At 50.8% G+C, this 13,668-nt stretch overlaps 1 protein-coding gene across 2 annotated transcripts; it reads right to left on the reverse strand.

Annotated features, from left to right (window-relative positions):
• Nucleotides 1-1,368: 1,368 nt before the first annotated feature.
• Nucleotides 1,369-9,155, reverse strand: MYOC (myocilin). Of its 2 annotated transcripts, XM_087827764.1 has the most exons (4): nucleotides 8,594-9,155; nucleotides 6,918-6,920; nucleotides 3,349-3,474; nucleotides 1,369-2,153 (listed from the first exon to the last, which is right to left on the reverse strand). In XM_087827764.1, the coding sequence occupies exons 1-4, from the start codon at nucleotides 9,153-9,155 to the stop codon at nucleotides 1,369-1,371; spliced, it is 1,476 nt and encodes a 491-aa protein (XP_087683890.1). The 2 variants fall into 2 exon arrangements, with proteins under 2 accessions (XP_087683890.1, XP_016076882.2); XM_016221396.2 differs by lacking the exon at nucleotides 6,918-6,920.
• Between the last annotated feature and the right edge of the window lie 4,513 nt (nucleotides 9,156-13,668).

Here is a 13,668-nt window from a genome sequence, read left to right on the forward strand (position 1 = left end):
ATTGATATCCTCACAAATGCACCTGGAGTCATCTCTTTGGTTCTTCCGGCCAAGACTCTGATATGTGTGTATATTGATCTTTAATTTCTGTCATGATGTAGAACACTTATGGTAGTCAGTTGTGTTTGAATTAAAAACAAAACAATCAGACCTCAATGTTTGTTACTAAATCGAAATGATGAGAAGCCCAGGCCTCCCTCTGTGACATTAAACATCTGAGCTCCAGAGAACCCTGAGGTATTTGGGTTTTTCAAGACTCAGCCTGAGACAACAGATGCCACCTTGAGGAGAATGGGCGAGAGGAAAACCCTGACTGGACTGACGGGACAGAGTCCAAGCTGAACAGGCAAGAGAAGGTGTCCAACCCATTAGGTACAATGGCACCTCAAGATGGAGATTAAGTTCAGTCGTTAGAAAATAATGTTATAGAATTTGCTCACCTGAGGTTGTGGTTTATGAAATTCATGCCCATGACAGCAAATAAGAACAAAAGTGGAGTTAGGGTGAAGAGAAGGTGAGTTGGGGAAAGATGAAAAGAGTTCTGGAGGGGCCAAGAGGATCAGGAGATGGGGCTGGGCAGGTGTGCATTCCAGTGCTTGCCAGGAGTCATCCTGGGCAGCACCTCTGTTACACACACGCACGCACACACACACACCCCACCATGAGCATCCTGCCATCCCAGCTCCCCACCCAAAGGGATTATCTGACTGGTTGGAATCTGTACTCTCCCCTTAGGCAAACTAGTCCACAGTATCCAAGGAGGATGCTGTGTGTGATCAGTTCATTGCAAGGGAAAAGGCTGTGTAATACCCACCTGGACTCCACCTGAAGCATGCGGAGCCAACTGTGGTCAGTGCATCTCACATGAGTTCAGTGCTGGCCGCATAGCTTCCCTCTCCCCGCAGAAGGGCTGCTGTCCATCCATCGTGGCTTATGGGAACCACACAGCACGCAAGAGCAGGGGGTGGCCCTGGCTTCCACCTGGTCTCCAGCCCATTTCCCCAAACTCTTCTGCAAACACGCTCTTTAGCCAGAAAAGGCCATTTATTAAAAGCCTTGTGGTTTTCATGAAAAATGACTACACATTATAGCATTTGCCCCACATCACCACAACACTTAAACTGTTTGGGCCAAGCATCCCTTTACAAGCTGACAAAAGAAAAGCATATCTGTTGTGAAGTTGTCTAAGTGCCCAGATGGCTATTCCCACAATGTCAGGCACAGTGACAGTGACAAGGCACATTCTCCCGGATTAACGAAAGCTCGGGAAGCAGAGGAAAGCTGTGTGGGCTTTGGCTGGCTGGCTGGCCCCTCGGGAGCCCTGACTGTCGCCTCCTCCTGCTGTTTCTGACACAGCATGGCCGCCTTTCACATCTTGGAGAGCCTGATGTCATAGGTGACCATGTTGAAGTTGTCCCAGGCGAAGAGCTTCCTCTCCAGGGGGTTGTAGTCGATCATGCTGCTGTACCTGTAGCGGTTCTTGAACGGGATGGCCAGGGCCTTGCTGCTCCCGGTGCCTGTGTCATACGCAAAGTTGACAGTGGCATCAGGTGACGAGTAGCTGCTGACGGTGTACAAGGTGCCACAGATGACGAAGGCGTTGGCCACTGACTGCTTCCGGATGTTCGTCTCCCAGGTTTGTTCACGTTCCAGACTCTCGGGGTTCAGCTTGGAGAGGACGATGGCACCTTTGGCCTCCTCGGTGCTGTAGATGACCCACAAGCCCGACTCGTCCACAGCCAGGTCAATGTCCGTGTAGCCGCCCCAGGAATATGGGAACTGTCCGTGGTAGCCGGCGCCGGGGACGTCCTTCTCAGCCTTCACTGTCTCGGTGCTCAGCTCGTACCTGATCAGCGTTCTGGACTCAGCCCCCTGGAAGTAGAGGCTCCCCCCGTAGACCACGGCGCCTGTGCTCTCCAGCAGCCTGGGCAGCACGTGCACCTTGGAGGGGTAGCCCTGCGCGAACTGGCTGGGGAGGCTGTACTCAAACACCTGGCGGATGCCGGTGCCCACCGTGTCAATCCTCCACGTGGTCTCCTGGGTATAGGGGTAGGCAGGCTTGGGGTCTCTCATCCACACACCGTACTTGCCCGTGATGGTTTCAGCTGTTCTCAGAGTCACAGGCTCTCCCACCCAAACAAGTTCTCCGCATCCTGGTGAATTAAAAACAAACAAAACATAAAATCACTGACTCACCTGTCAGTCTGTAACCTGGAGCTGGCACAAGCCAGGGACCCGGAGACAGACCGTCTGGGTTTACATCCCAGCTTTGCCACCCGCTGGCTATGTGTCCTTCAATAGGCTACTTTGCTCTCCAAGCCTCAGTTTTCTTATTTGTAAAGGGGATAATAATAGTGTTTTGGGTGGCAGGGCTGTTGTAAGTTTCCAGTGTAATTAGACATGTTAAGTGCTTGGTTAGAGTAAATGATCAGTAAGTGTTATGTGATCGTGTGATCAGAACTGAACCTTAACACTAGGCTGCCCCGGAGGCTTCGGCCTGTATTTATAATATTTGACTTACCCTGGCCAGGGTCTCATGTGTGTTCATTATATTATTATTTATGACTTTCATGTCTGATTCATCTCATTTTTTTTTTAAATGAGACAAAAATCAGGTCATTATAATAATCTCTATAAAACAGAGTTTTACAAGCCCTGACTGATGAACCATATATCTCAGGCATTGTTTTAATATGATAAAATCTGAATGTAATTTTAAACACCCAATGAAGAGGTGGTTAAAAACTTAGATTTAGTGGAATCACAACACATTTCTGGGCTTTAACAGGAAGCTTCAATTTCCTTAGAGAAGGCGGAAACTTCCTAGAGAAGGGGCTCATATCTCTGGGAATCATATTTTGAATATTTCCAAATGCCCCATCCCCATGCATGCCATTTAGTCCTAGCAATCACTGTCAATAACACAGAGAGTCACAGTTTCTGAAAACCACAGTCTTTGTCTTAGCATCAGGCTCTCAGGGAACACCTTAGAGGGGGTACCTGTACTTTTCCTAAGTACCCGGAGTTTAGAAAAGCTGCCTTTCGTGACAGCCTGTGTGCTCAGATGGTGTGGTGTCCATCAAGCCCTGAGATAAAGATATGAAGGATCTACTGGAAAATGTCATTGTAATCAAGCTGATGTGACAGTCACGTGGGTGAAACAGGCACACCTCTCATCTTAGCCCCTGCACCCAGCCCAGTCTACTCTCCCAAGTGGGGGTGACAAGACACAGAGTTTTGGGGGGGAGTCTGACTTCCTGCTGGCTTGCCCTGGAGAGGGAGCAGACACAGGACTAGATACAGATTAAGACTACGTAGGGGCAACAGAAAATACATTTAACTTCATACCAGTGCCCCCCTCTTCACTCCCAGGATGGCCAGGTGGGCTCTCCTTCAAGATCCGGGAAGCAGGAACCTCTGTTAACTCTGACTTCAGTTCCTGGAAGTCCACGTTCTCCAAATTCCATCTAGAAACTGTATTCAAAGGAAAGAGACAATATGGTACCAAGAAGAACAATGGCCCGTGAGGCTGGGGATGGCATTTCAATAGGCTTCCAAAGATGTGATGATGATTGAGATGTGTTTGAAGACAGTAGATGCGGGGAGGGAGAGAGAACAAAACTGGACTTGGCTGACAACTGTCGGAGCTGGGAGATCGGTCCACTGGGGTTCCTATCGTTATCTCCACTTTTGTGAATGTTGGAAAAATTCCATAATAAAAAGCTCACAAGTAATAAATTGCATAGCACTCTGCCAGGCACAGAGTAGGGTACTCAAAATAACAACAGCTTGTACACCATTAAAATAACTCCCACTAGAAGGTCTGGTTTCCGAATAGGTACGGCGTCTGACTCAGGGATGTTGGGAAGGTCCTCGGCTGCTCCTGGGGTCCCTGGAACAGTCCCCTGCATCATTTCGGGCTTTTTTTTCTTTGCCATAAGTCAGATGTTCCTGTAAGAAGTAGCGGATTAAGCTCTACAGGCTCAGTTGAAATATCCTGTCAGATCTCTTCCTGAGACCGGCTTTGGGCAAGGAAGAGAGGGCAGAAATCCCGCAGGAACTTAGGGAGGGTCAGAACCACCGAGGAGGGGAGAGGTGTGAGGACACTGGCTAGACAGTCACCCCGCTGTCACACATCGCTGCTTTGGCATAGGGTTAAGGTCACCTGGGGGTCCTGAATACAAGGGAAAAGCAGCCCCCCCAAGGAACAGGCTTAGCTGCTTTGAAATTCAGGTTTGTGATTCGGGTATCGTGAGGCCAGCAGGTCAGGAGAAGACACTGTTGTAATTCTCACTGATCCTGAGAGGAGGGGGCCCCGCAGAGAAGTACCAGGAGAGATGTACCGGGGGCGGCATCTTGTGGTCCGGCAGCCAGGTCACCTCATCACTACCCTCTCCATCTGCAGCCCCCACCCCGGCCTTTGGCTGTGGCAGCTTTACAACTGGTCTGCGCGAGAGTCTGACTGCCCTGGAGGGGCAGGTGGGTCCCACCGCCTGGGGATGTCCCTCAGTCTGGAGTGGGCTGGTGAGCCGTGAAGACCCTTCAGCCAAAAGGTGTAGCCCACTGAGGCAGCCTTGGTATGCGAATGTAGTTAGGATGGTCATATCATTTAGTGACTTAAAGAGAAAAAGATGTATATTGAGAAAAGTAGGGACATACACCCACAAGCCAGTGAAAAGAAAATTGAGAAGAGAAATGGCCTCTTTAGACACAGAGGAAATAAAGCTGGGAAAAAGCCCCAGAAACAGGCATTTTCACAGGTGACTTCCTTGAAGATAGCTAAAATGTTGGCGCCGAAATACTGAAATATAGCTTCTTTATAAACAGAGATGATGAACAGGTATTTGTCAGTCATTCCACATTTCAAAGCAGTTTCACATAAATGATGTGATCTGGTGTCTTTACAAGTTTTAGGAAAATACAGAGCTAGAATAAGGCTTTCAGATTGTAGTCTGCGCCTAATTTAATGATTTCCATCTCTTCCTGAGTGCCTCCTGGGAGCCAGGCTCTGGGCCAGGTGCTTGCTGTCATTACGTCTATTCCACATAACAATCCTGAGAGTGAGCTTTATTATCTTCATTTTGCAAATGAGGAAGCTGAGGCTCAGATAGGTTAAGTAACTTGCTCGAGGTCACAGAGCTGGTAAGTGGTGGGCCTAGGACTTGTACGTGTGTCTGCCAAGGCCATGGCAGTTGTGAACCCTTCCACGCTGTTGTGTTGTGTCTCTTGTAAATGTATTGCCTTTCCGGGCTGAATGCTCTCTGAAAAACAAGGCATTTCTCCTTCGAAGTGAGCGCGGTGTGAAGCTTTCTCAGTAGAGGGCGCTACAGGGACATGGTGGGAGGCAGAAAATTTGCAGTCTCCTGCAGAAGCTGGGTTGGTAGCTTGAGTGTGAGCACATTGGGTGGAGCCCCAGAAACCTTGAACTAGCCATGACCTTTCCACAGCCCTCTCATTCTGGAACCCAGAGTCCCTGCACAGGGACCCCTCCTGGCTCTGCAGGGCTCTTGTAGCCTGTCCCTGATACCACTGGGCCCCCAGCCACAGGTTGTGGGTTGCTGGATCTGCACTCAGGAGATAGTCTTTGCAGCTCTGGACCAACTCTGGCCACCTTCCCTACTATCTGATGAGCTGAACCCCACCTTCCTACTGAGGCCCCAACCCCTTCAAGTTTGTCCTTCTGCAGCCCGAGTGTGCCATGTAGAATTGACTTACATCTCATGGTTACTCCTTTATCGTCGATAATAATTCTTACAGAACTCTTCCTCCCGGGAGCACGCCTGCGCCTTTCCCTTCCCCCTATTCTCCCTCCAAAGGCGTGCATCTCCTAAACTCTAAGGATCCCCATGAGACTTGCAACCGACTTGCAACCGGGGGAGCAATGGGTGGTGCCAGCTCATCTGGGCTAACCCCCTGAACCTGTCCCCAAGGCCCCCTTTTCTCTGACTTCCCAGTGAGCTGACAGCAGTCCCGCCTTGGATCACTTCTTTCCTATAACATTTCCAGAGATCCAAAGCAGCCCTTTCTAGGCTCTCCTGTTGCTCCTTCTATCCTAACCCCTTTCTTGTTTCACTGCCCCCAGCTTTAATAAACATACTCTCAAAAAAAAATTCTTTATATTAAATGTCCCTGACTTAATCTGCTCTGTGGACCCAGATTGTTACCAGAGACTTTACAAGAGCCTCAGAGATGTTTCTCTCTCTCCCTCTCTCCCCCCCTTTCCCTCCCTCCCTCCTTCCTTCCCCTTTTCCACCACACTTTGAAGGAACCACACCTCATGTGCTTTTGAAGTAAACAGGAATCACAATAAAACAAAATGTCAGGGGATGGCTTTCAGGGTGACTGCAAGGCCAGCTCTCAGTTGGCAGGTGGGTTGGCTGGATGAGAAGCCTGCTGGCTTCTTCATGGTTGTGTCAGCCAGAGCATCTGGCAACGGGCAGACTCCCAGAGTAGAGCTGTGTGGCATGTGGACCGAAGCCTGTGGGAGCGGATGCAAGGCCCGAAGGTCCAAAGGCCCGAGGGCAGGGAAGCGGTGGTGCGAAGGGGCCTGGACTGGGCTGGAGTTCCTAGCTTCCTAGCTCAGTTCAGCCATGTGCCTGCTATGTGACTTTGGGCAAGTTACTCAACCTCTCTGAGCCTCAGTATTCTTAGCTCAAAGTTCAAATAACACGGTACTCAATAAGGATGTGTCAAAATTTCTTGGGAATGTTTCAAAATCATATCATTCTGAATGCGGGGGGCAGAGAATAAAAAGGTTATAGAAATATTAAGGACTACATTGTATCAGACAGTTCATGTTTAGGGCTCAGTTTCTATTAAAATTCAGTCCTGCTAGGGTGAAAGTTTCATGTTTATTACAAAATTCTGAAAAATCTGCATATTCTTCCCTTTCTCCCTCACCTCTGCTTTATAGACACCTTCTAGAGACCTTAACCCAGAAACAGTTTATCAACTTGCTTGTATATCAATAAACATAGGCAAGTGACATTGTAATGGTTTTTATAGTTGTTTCCTATCACTGCCTGACAAGTGAAAGCAGTATTGTATAAATGGGGTGAAGAGAAATTGGGGTGCCCCCATAATTGCAGGTTGTCAGGAGTACTGGGAGAAAGAGAAGACTAAGACCACTGTCCTGGGTGCTGTCCTAACACATGTTGACATTTTGATCATTAAATGACATTTTAAAACAACAGTGCAGCTCAAGCAACAGAAGCCCTTTGTAGCTATAATCCATTTCCCAGGAGGCTGCTCCTTGCTGGAGACCCACCCCTATGACTCCCAGCCTGCGTGGTCACTAACCCCTCCCTCGAGGGACTGTTACCCCCATCCTGTAGGGGAGGGGGTGAAATCCAAATCCAAAGCACCTGTGTGAGCACCTGCGTTGTCCCTGCCGCCTCAGCCTATCCTGCCCACCTTTTTCCAGCCATTGCTATGGCAACCTTCCTGGCGCAGGTGTCACCAGCTGGGACCTGGTCTCAGCTGCCCTGCTGATTCACCAGTTGTTACTATTTTGCCATAAATGTTTTACCTTTCATTTTCTCACTCTATTTACAGTCTTTGCGGAGTCACCTGGAAGTAAATTATAGCCCTCCCGACAGCTCCTGACCATGATGCCATAACGCACCCAAGAAACCTCACATGAATCCAATAACCACCTACTCAGCAGTCTGCATGCAGCTTTCCTCACTAATCCCAAACCTGCCCCCTGTAGCTCTTTCCCCCAGATGCAGCAGTGAGTCTAGGGTCACCACTGCACTGGGCCACCGCGTCTCTCCAGGCCCCTTCAATCTTGACATTAGCATCTTCAGAGTCCAGACTAACTGTCCCACAACTGGGTCGATCGACTCACTTGTTTTCTGATTGGATGACGTATTCAACAGTGAATACCTGGGGACACAGTTTCACAAAAAGTGACACAAATACTGTCTTCTGCACTACTGGGGAGAGTGTGCCCCGGCCCCTCCCTGGTGCACACTCACAGACTAACCCCCTGCAGGGGCCCCGAGGGGAGTTGCACGGCAGAAGGACACAACTTCTCCAGGAGCTGTCTGGTGGCTTCGACACAGGTTCTCAGATGGAACAAAGTGGAGGAAAACGTCCCAAACAACATACTGAGGGAACTGACCAAGGGTTACTGCCTCTTTATGTTGCCAAGGGAGGACATTTAAAAATTAAACTAACTAACTAAATTACCACCTATCATCATTTCATAAATCTCTTGCCCTTTCATAAATGGAGGTCATGTTAACCCCCAAAGACAGGAATCGGCCGCTCTGAACAAAGGTTCACAGCAGGAGAGTTTTCTGAAAAGGGCGGCTGGCACTTCCTACCACTGATCATGTGCAGGTGCATCTCGCCTGGTCCTTTGGTTGTGGGCTGTGAAAACTTTGTCATGAGCAGGCACAAAATCCGGCCCCAGGAACCTAAACAGAACCGTCGGGAGTTAAATTACTAGCAACGGGAAAGAGATCGCTTCGCCCCCCTCTGTCCACCTGCCTGGTGCTGATGTGCTGCCTCTGGGAGGAGCAGAGGGCGGGAAGGGCAGGCCTGGACCACCTGTGACAGGTCACCCTGAACGATGTCACCTTCTTACCTTCCCTGGAGTCTGGTGGTGCCACCTGAGAGGTGCTGTGGGCCGGGGGACACTGGCCCCTCCTGAGCCTCTCTATCTCCTGGCTGCTGCTTTCCAGCCTCCTGGCCAGATCCTGGTTCTCTGCGCCCAGCCGCCTCTTCTCCTCCTCCAGCACCGACTTGTCCCGGAGGAGGTTGCTGTAGGCTGTCTCCAGCTCCCTGCTTTGACTTTCCAGCTGTTCTCGCTCCCTCATCAGGGTGTCCAGCTCTCTCTGCGGCCCCTCCAGGGTCTCCGAGGGCCCGGCCGCCTGGGCCAAGGTCAGCCGGTGGAGGAGGCCCTCCAGGGAGCTGAGCCGGGCCTTGGTGCTCTCCAGGTCTGCGCGCTGGGTGCTGCTGTCTCTCTGCAGGTCCTGGATGGCTGTCATCGCCTGGCCCTGCTCGGGGCAGCTGGACTCACCGGGGCTGGCCACAGTGAAGGTGTACTGGCATCGCCCACTCCCGTCGTTGGCCTTGCGGAGCTGGGCTGTCCTGGCCCCCCCACCCCACAGCAGACAGGCCATCAGCAGCAGCTGGACAGCTGGCATCTTGGGCCCGTGGCTGCAGTGCTGTGCAGAGTCCTCTGGACAGAGGCTGGGCGAGGCTCCTTCTGGAAGGCTCTCCTGCTCGGAGAGGTGCCTGGCTGGGTGGCCCTGCGGTTCATATATACTGGGAGCCAGCCCCGCAGGGGGCAGAGAGGTGGCCACGTGAGGCCGGGTGGGGCTACGCACAGGAGGGTTGTTTTCACATTGCCGGCAAGACTCTTAGAAAATGACCTTCCAGAAGTCTGTTTTGAATTTAAAAAAAAAAAAAAAAGTAGAAGTCCCATTTATGCATCACACGTCCCCGTAATATCCCTCTACCCCCCGCCCTGACCGGCACACACACCCTCACACGTGCCCACGTCCTCCGGCACGACTACTCGAGTGCCGAGTTCAGCAGGGTTTATTTCCAGCTCGTATTTCCATTTATTCTACACGCTTTGTTGAGAACTTGCCCTGTGTCAGGCACTGTGCTCGGAACCGGGGATACAGACGTGCCTAAGACGCAGTCCCTCTGTCCCCGTAGCAGTGGCAGAGACAACAGCCGGACAGAACACACGGGCCGAGGGCCCCAGGCTTCGGGGAGCAGCAGAAGCGGAATTCTTCCCTTGTCCCCGGCTGTTTAAAATTTATTGATTCGAGAGAGAGGGAGGGAGAGAGAGAGCAACATGGCTTTGTTGTGCCTCTTATTTCTGCACCCATCGGTTGATCCTTGCGTATGTCCTGACCCGGGATCGAGCCCGCAGCCTGGGTGCGCCGGGATGGTGCTCTAACTACCTGGCCAGGGCTCTGGAAGAGCGTTCTAATGCGAGCCTTGTGCTGCAGGCACGTTGCCCATGTTAGTTTCTACCATGTCTCCTCTCTCTGTGCGCGTGTGTGCGTGTGCGTGTGCGTGTTCATGCAGGTGTGCAAGGGCCACGAACCTCACTAGGGAAATCTCTGGAACCCTTCTCAGGAAGATGTTTTAAAACGTATAAAATCAAAACATTTTAAAAATTTGAAACATACCCGTCCTTTATTAGCACAGGTCTAAAATCCAGGCCTGGCAGGGCTGGGGGGTCTAATTTCAAGGCAGCTTTGAGTGTAAGTGCTGTCACCGCATTGCCGGTGACCGTCGCAGGCACTGCCGATACGCCAGATTTATGGCTGTCTCCACACGCAACGAAATGCTAAGCCTAAATTTTAGTTAGAAGGTGGTGACAATAAAGATGTGGGTTTTTTCCCCCCCCCGTCCAAATGTATGGGCTTTCTGAACGTGAGGTTAATAATCCCTGCTTATACGTTAATAAATGAAAAGGGGAAAAAAACAAAAACAAAAAGATAAAACAAAAAAAAAACTCACCCCGTATGCCAAGGGCAGATCAGAACGCAGGACGTAGCCTCATCGGTAACTTTTAAAATGATGTTTGCCTTGGAGCAATTTAGGCCGTCTAATACCAGTAACATCTTCAACATTTGTGAGGTAAAGATTTCATGGAACGTCTTCAACATTTGTGAGGTAAATATTTCTGATAAAAATCTTCAGCATTTGTGAAGTAAATATTTCATAGAATGCCTTCTATATTTGTGAGGTAAATATTTCTGATAACATCTTCAACATGTGTGAAGTAAACATGTCACCTACTGTCTTCATTTCGGGGAGGTAAATATTTCGGATGTGCCCGGCAGGCCTGCTTCGCGACTGGGAAAGTGCATCTTGCTCTAAAGACCCTGTTCTTATCCGCTTGGTTCTAAAGTTAGACTTGAACTTGGGACACGTGCAAGTGGGTGTGTGCCTACTGCTGACGGAAGGGCACTATTCTCAGTTCCTGAGTCAGAGAAAAACAGGACGGAAATGGTTGTTTGAAAAAGATAAGTTATCGTCGGAAGAACTGGTCCGGGTCCGCCTGGCCTCGCTGGTAAAGGGCGGCTCCCGGGCCCGGGCCCACGGAGGAAAGCGCTCCAGGTAAAGCGGCGGTTTGGCTGCTGCCGTTGGCTCGGTACCGCTCGCAGGGTCGCTGATGTCCTTTCCACGGCACAGCAATGACTCGGGTGATCCAGGAGCACAGATCCGCAGTCCCCGCGGGTTCCCAGTTCGTTCCCGCAGCCCCTCAGCGAGTGCGGGGTCTCCTTGCCCGGACTCTCCTCGTTTTCTTTATCTCCCCCAACCTGCAGGCGGTTGGTGACGTGAGCGGCCGCTGTGGCGCCGTGTGGGTGCTGGTCAGGGCAGTCGCGTGGAACAACCCTTGGCGTTTTGACTTGATCCAACCCAGTTTTCGAAGCCAGTCTTTCTCCATGTTGCTTGTGGTTCCTGGCAAAAGCCCGGGGGACATGCTTATGGGAAGAAAATGTGGCTTTGGGCTTCATCGGGCTTCCCTCAATTGCAGCGCTTCCCCATCTGTTCTTGCCCTGGGGCCTGATGCGATAAGGGCCGCTCGAGCCCCCCATCTGCCTTCCCGCGCTGGCCCCCCATCACCACCCCTCTGCGGGCCCTCAGCACCTCCCTGGCAAAGCCTGCACGGAATGCTAGAGCACAAGGGCTCCCCAGATGAGAAAGCGAAGGCCCAGAGAAGGAGAGGGACTTGCCCAGGGTCACACAGCCAATGAGTGGCAGAGCCAGAGGAAAACTGAGGTCCCCTGATTCCGAGGATTTCCACCTTTGCACCTAAGCCAAGTCCACCCAATGCCCAGGGGTTGCCCAGTACAGACAGGAGACTCCGGTTGCTTTTTCCCCAGGAACCGATGTTCTAGGAAACGAGCTAGCTTCCTCTGTTCCCATTAAGTAGAGGCCTTCAGTGGAGGAAACACACGTGCACGCCCCAGGGCCTTAGGGTGATTTTGTGAAACTGAGTCCTTTCATGAGAGAGAATTACGTTGTCTCCCCAGAGCAAAGGGCTCACTGCAAGACACAGGAAACTCCCAGCCCCCTGAACAGCAGTAAGCACCTGGTCAGCTTCAGCCTGCCCTCCTCACCTTCCTGCCTTCCCCAGCCTCTGGGGCCAAGCCCCGCTCCCCCGCAGCCCCACCTCCTGGAATTCTCCTGGACATGGAGACCTCCTTCCCGCTGAGGAAACACTGGCTCCCTCAGATTGGCTGGCAGACCTTGCTCCATCTCCATTTCCCTTCTGGAGCCTGGAGCCAGGGAGTGTCCCACTCAGATGCGGGCGGCAGCCAGGAAGATGCTCCTGGGAGTGTGTTCGGCGACTGCAGGGCGGGGCGTGGTGTTGGAGCCCGAGCGGCAGGCGCTGCCGTGCAGGATGGAGGCAGCAGGGGGCGCTAGGGAGCGGCTTCATTAAGGCGCATTCCGTTCTGTTCCATCCGGGCTGAGCTTATTTTCGCCGGGGTTTAAGCTGTCTGGCTGCTGTTTTCTCCTGCAGTTAATTAAGTTCTTCCGAGAGAAAATGTCACCCGTATGAAGGTAGGGCTGTGACTGCTCTGCTCACCCTTTTGTCCCCAGTGTCTGGCAGATATAAATGCTCCAAAAATTTTCAGTGGGTGCATGGATAGATACATAATTCAAGCCGAAATAGAAAACAAAGGCCTGTAAGGAACGGGAACAAAGCCTCCAGGGACGCTGCCTTCTTGGCTGCTCGGACTCTTCTGGACGACTTGGGCTTCCCGTATCAGCCACGCAGTGGCTGCAGAGCAACAGCACAGGCAAAACGGGCGTTTATGGGTTTTCCTGGCACTCTACTTATTATTTGCATTTTTCTATGGGAAGGTGCTTCTTATGGCGTGTATCTAAGAAGAAAATCAGCCCTGGCCGGTTTGGCCAGTGGTTAGAGCGTTGGCCCACAGACCAAAGGGTCGAGGGAACCAGTCGATGTGCTCACACGTCGAAGTTTCTCTCTCTCTCTCCTCCTCTTGCCTCCCTTCCACTCTCTCTCTCTAAGAAAAAGTCAATGGAAAAAATATCCTTGGGTGAGGATTTAAAAAAAGAGAGAAGAAGAAAAACATACTTTTAAAACTACACACAAAGACCATATTCATGACAATGGGAGAAATAAAGATGGACATTTGGGTAGGAATCAGAGCCTGAACCTTTGTTGTCCAGGAGTCCATGTGTCCATGTGGATTTTCTCGGTCAATATGTATGACAAGCCCAACAGCTATTCCCATGGGGATCTGTGAAATGTTTGAATGTTTACAAGAGCTTCGCATATGCTAAGAGTTTATAAATTACTGGTGGGGCACAATCCACTTGGGATCTTCGATGTGGAGTCATTTATTTAATTAACTTATTGTCAATTAAATAAATGCTTAGAGGGGCGGTAGGAGCCTCAGAGAGCCCCACGCCATGGGAGCAACATGCCAGAAAATACGCCTAAACCAGAGCAAAGTGTGGATTAAGCTTGGTGTGCAAAAACACATAGCCAAAACTTTTGGCTTTTGAGAAAGTTCACAAATAGATAAAATGTTACTTTCTCTCTTTCCATAGTCCCTTGTACCTAAACATATTTTTTACGTTTATCAACTCATCTTCATTTTGAATCTTATGACCATCTGAGAGATAAGTACCATTAACCCCATTTTACAAGTG

This window comes from Miniopterus natalensis, chromosome 19, assembly GCF_054644295.1.
Source record: "Miniopterus natalensis isolate mMinNat1 chromosome 19, mMinNat1.hap1, whole genome shotgun sequence".
In the NCBI taxonomy this organism is placed as follows: Eukaryota; Metazoa; Chordata; class Mammalia; order Chiroptera; family Miniopteridae; genus Miniopterus; species Miniopterus natalensis.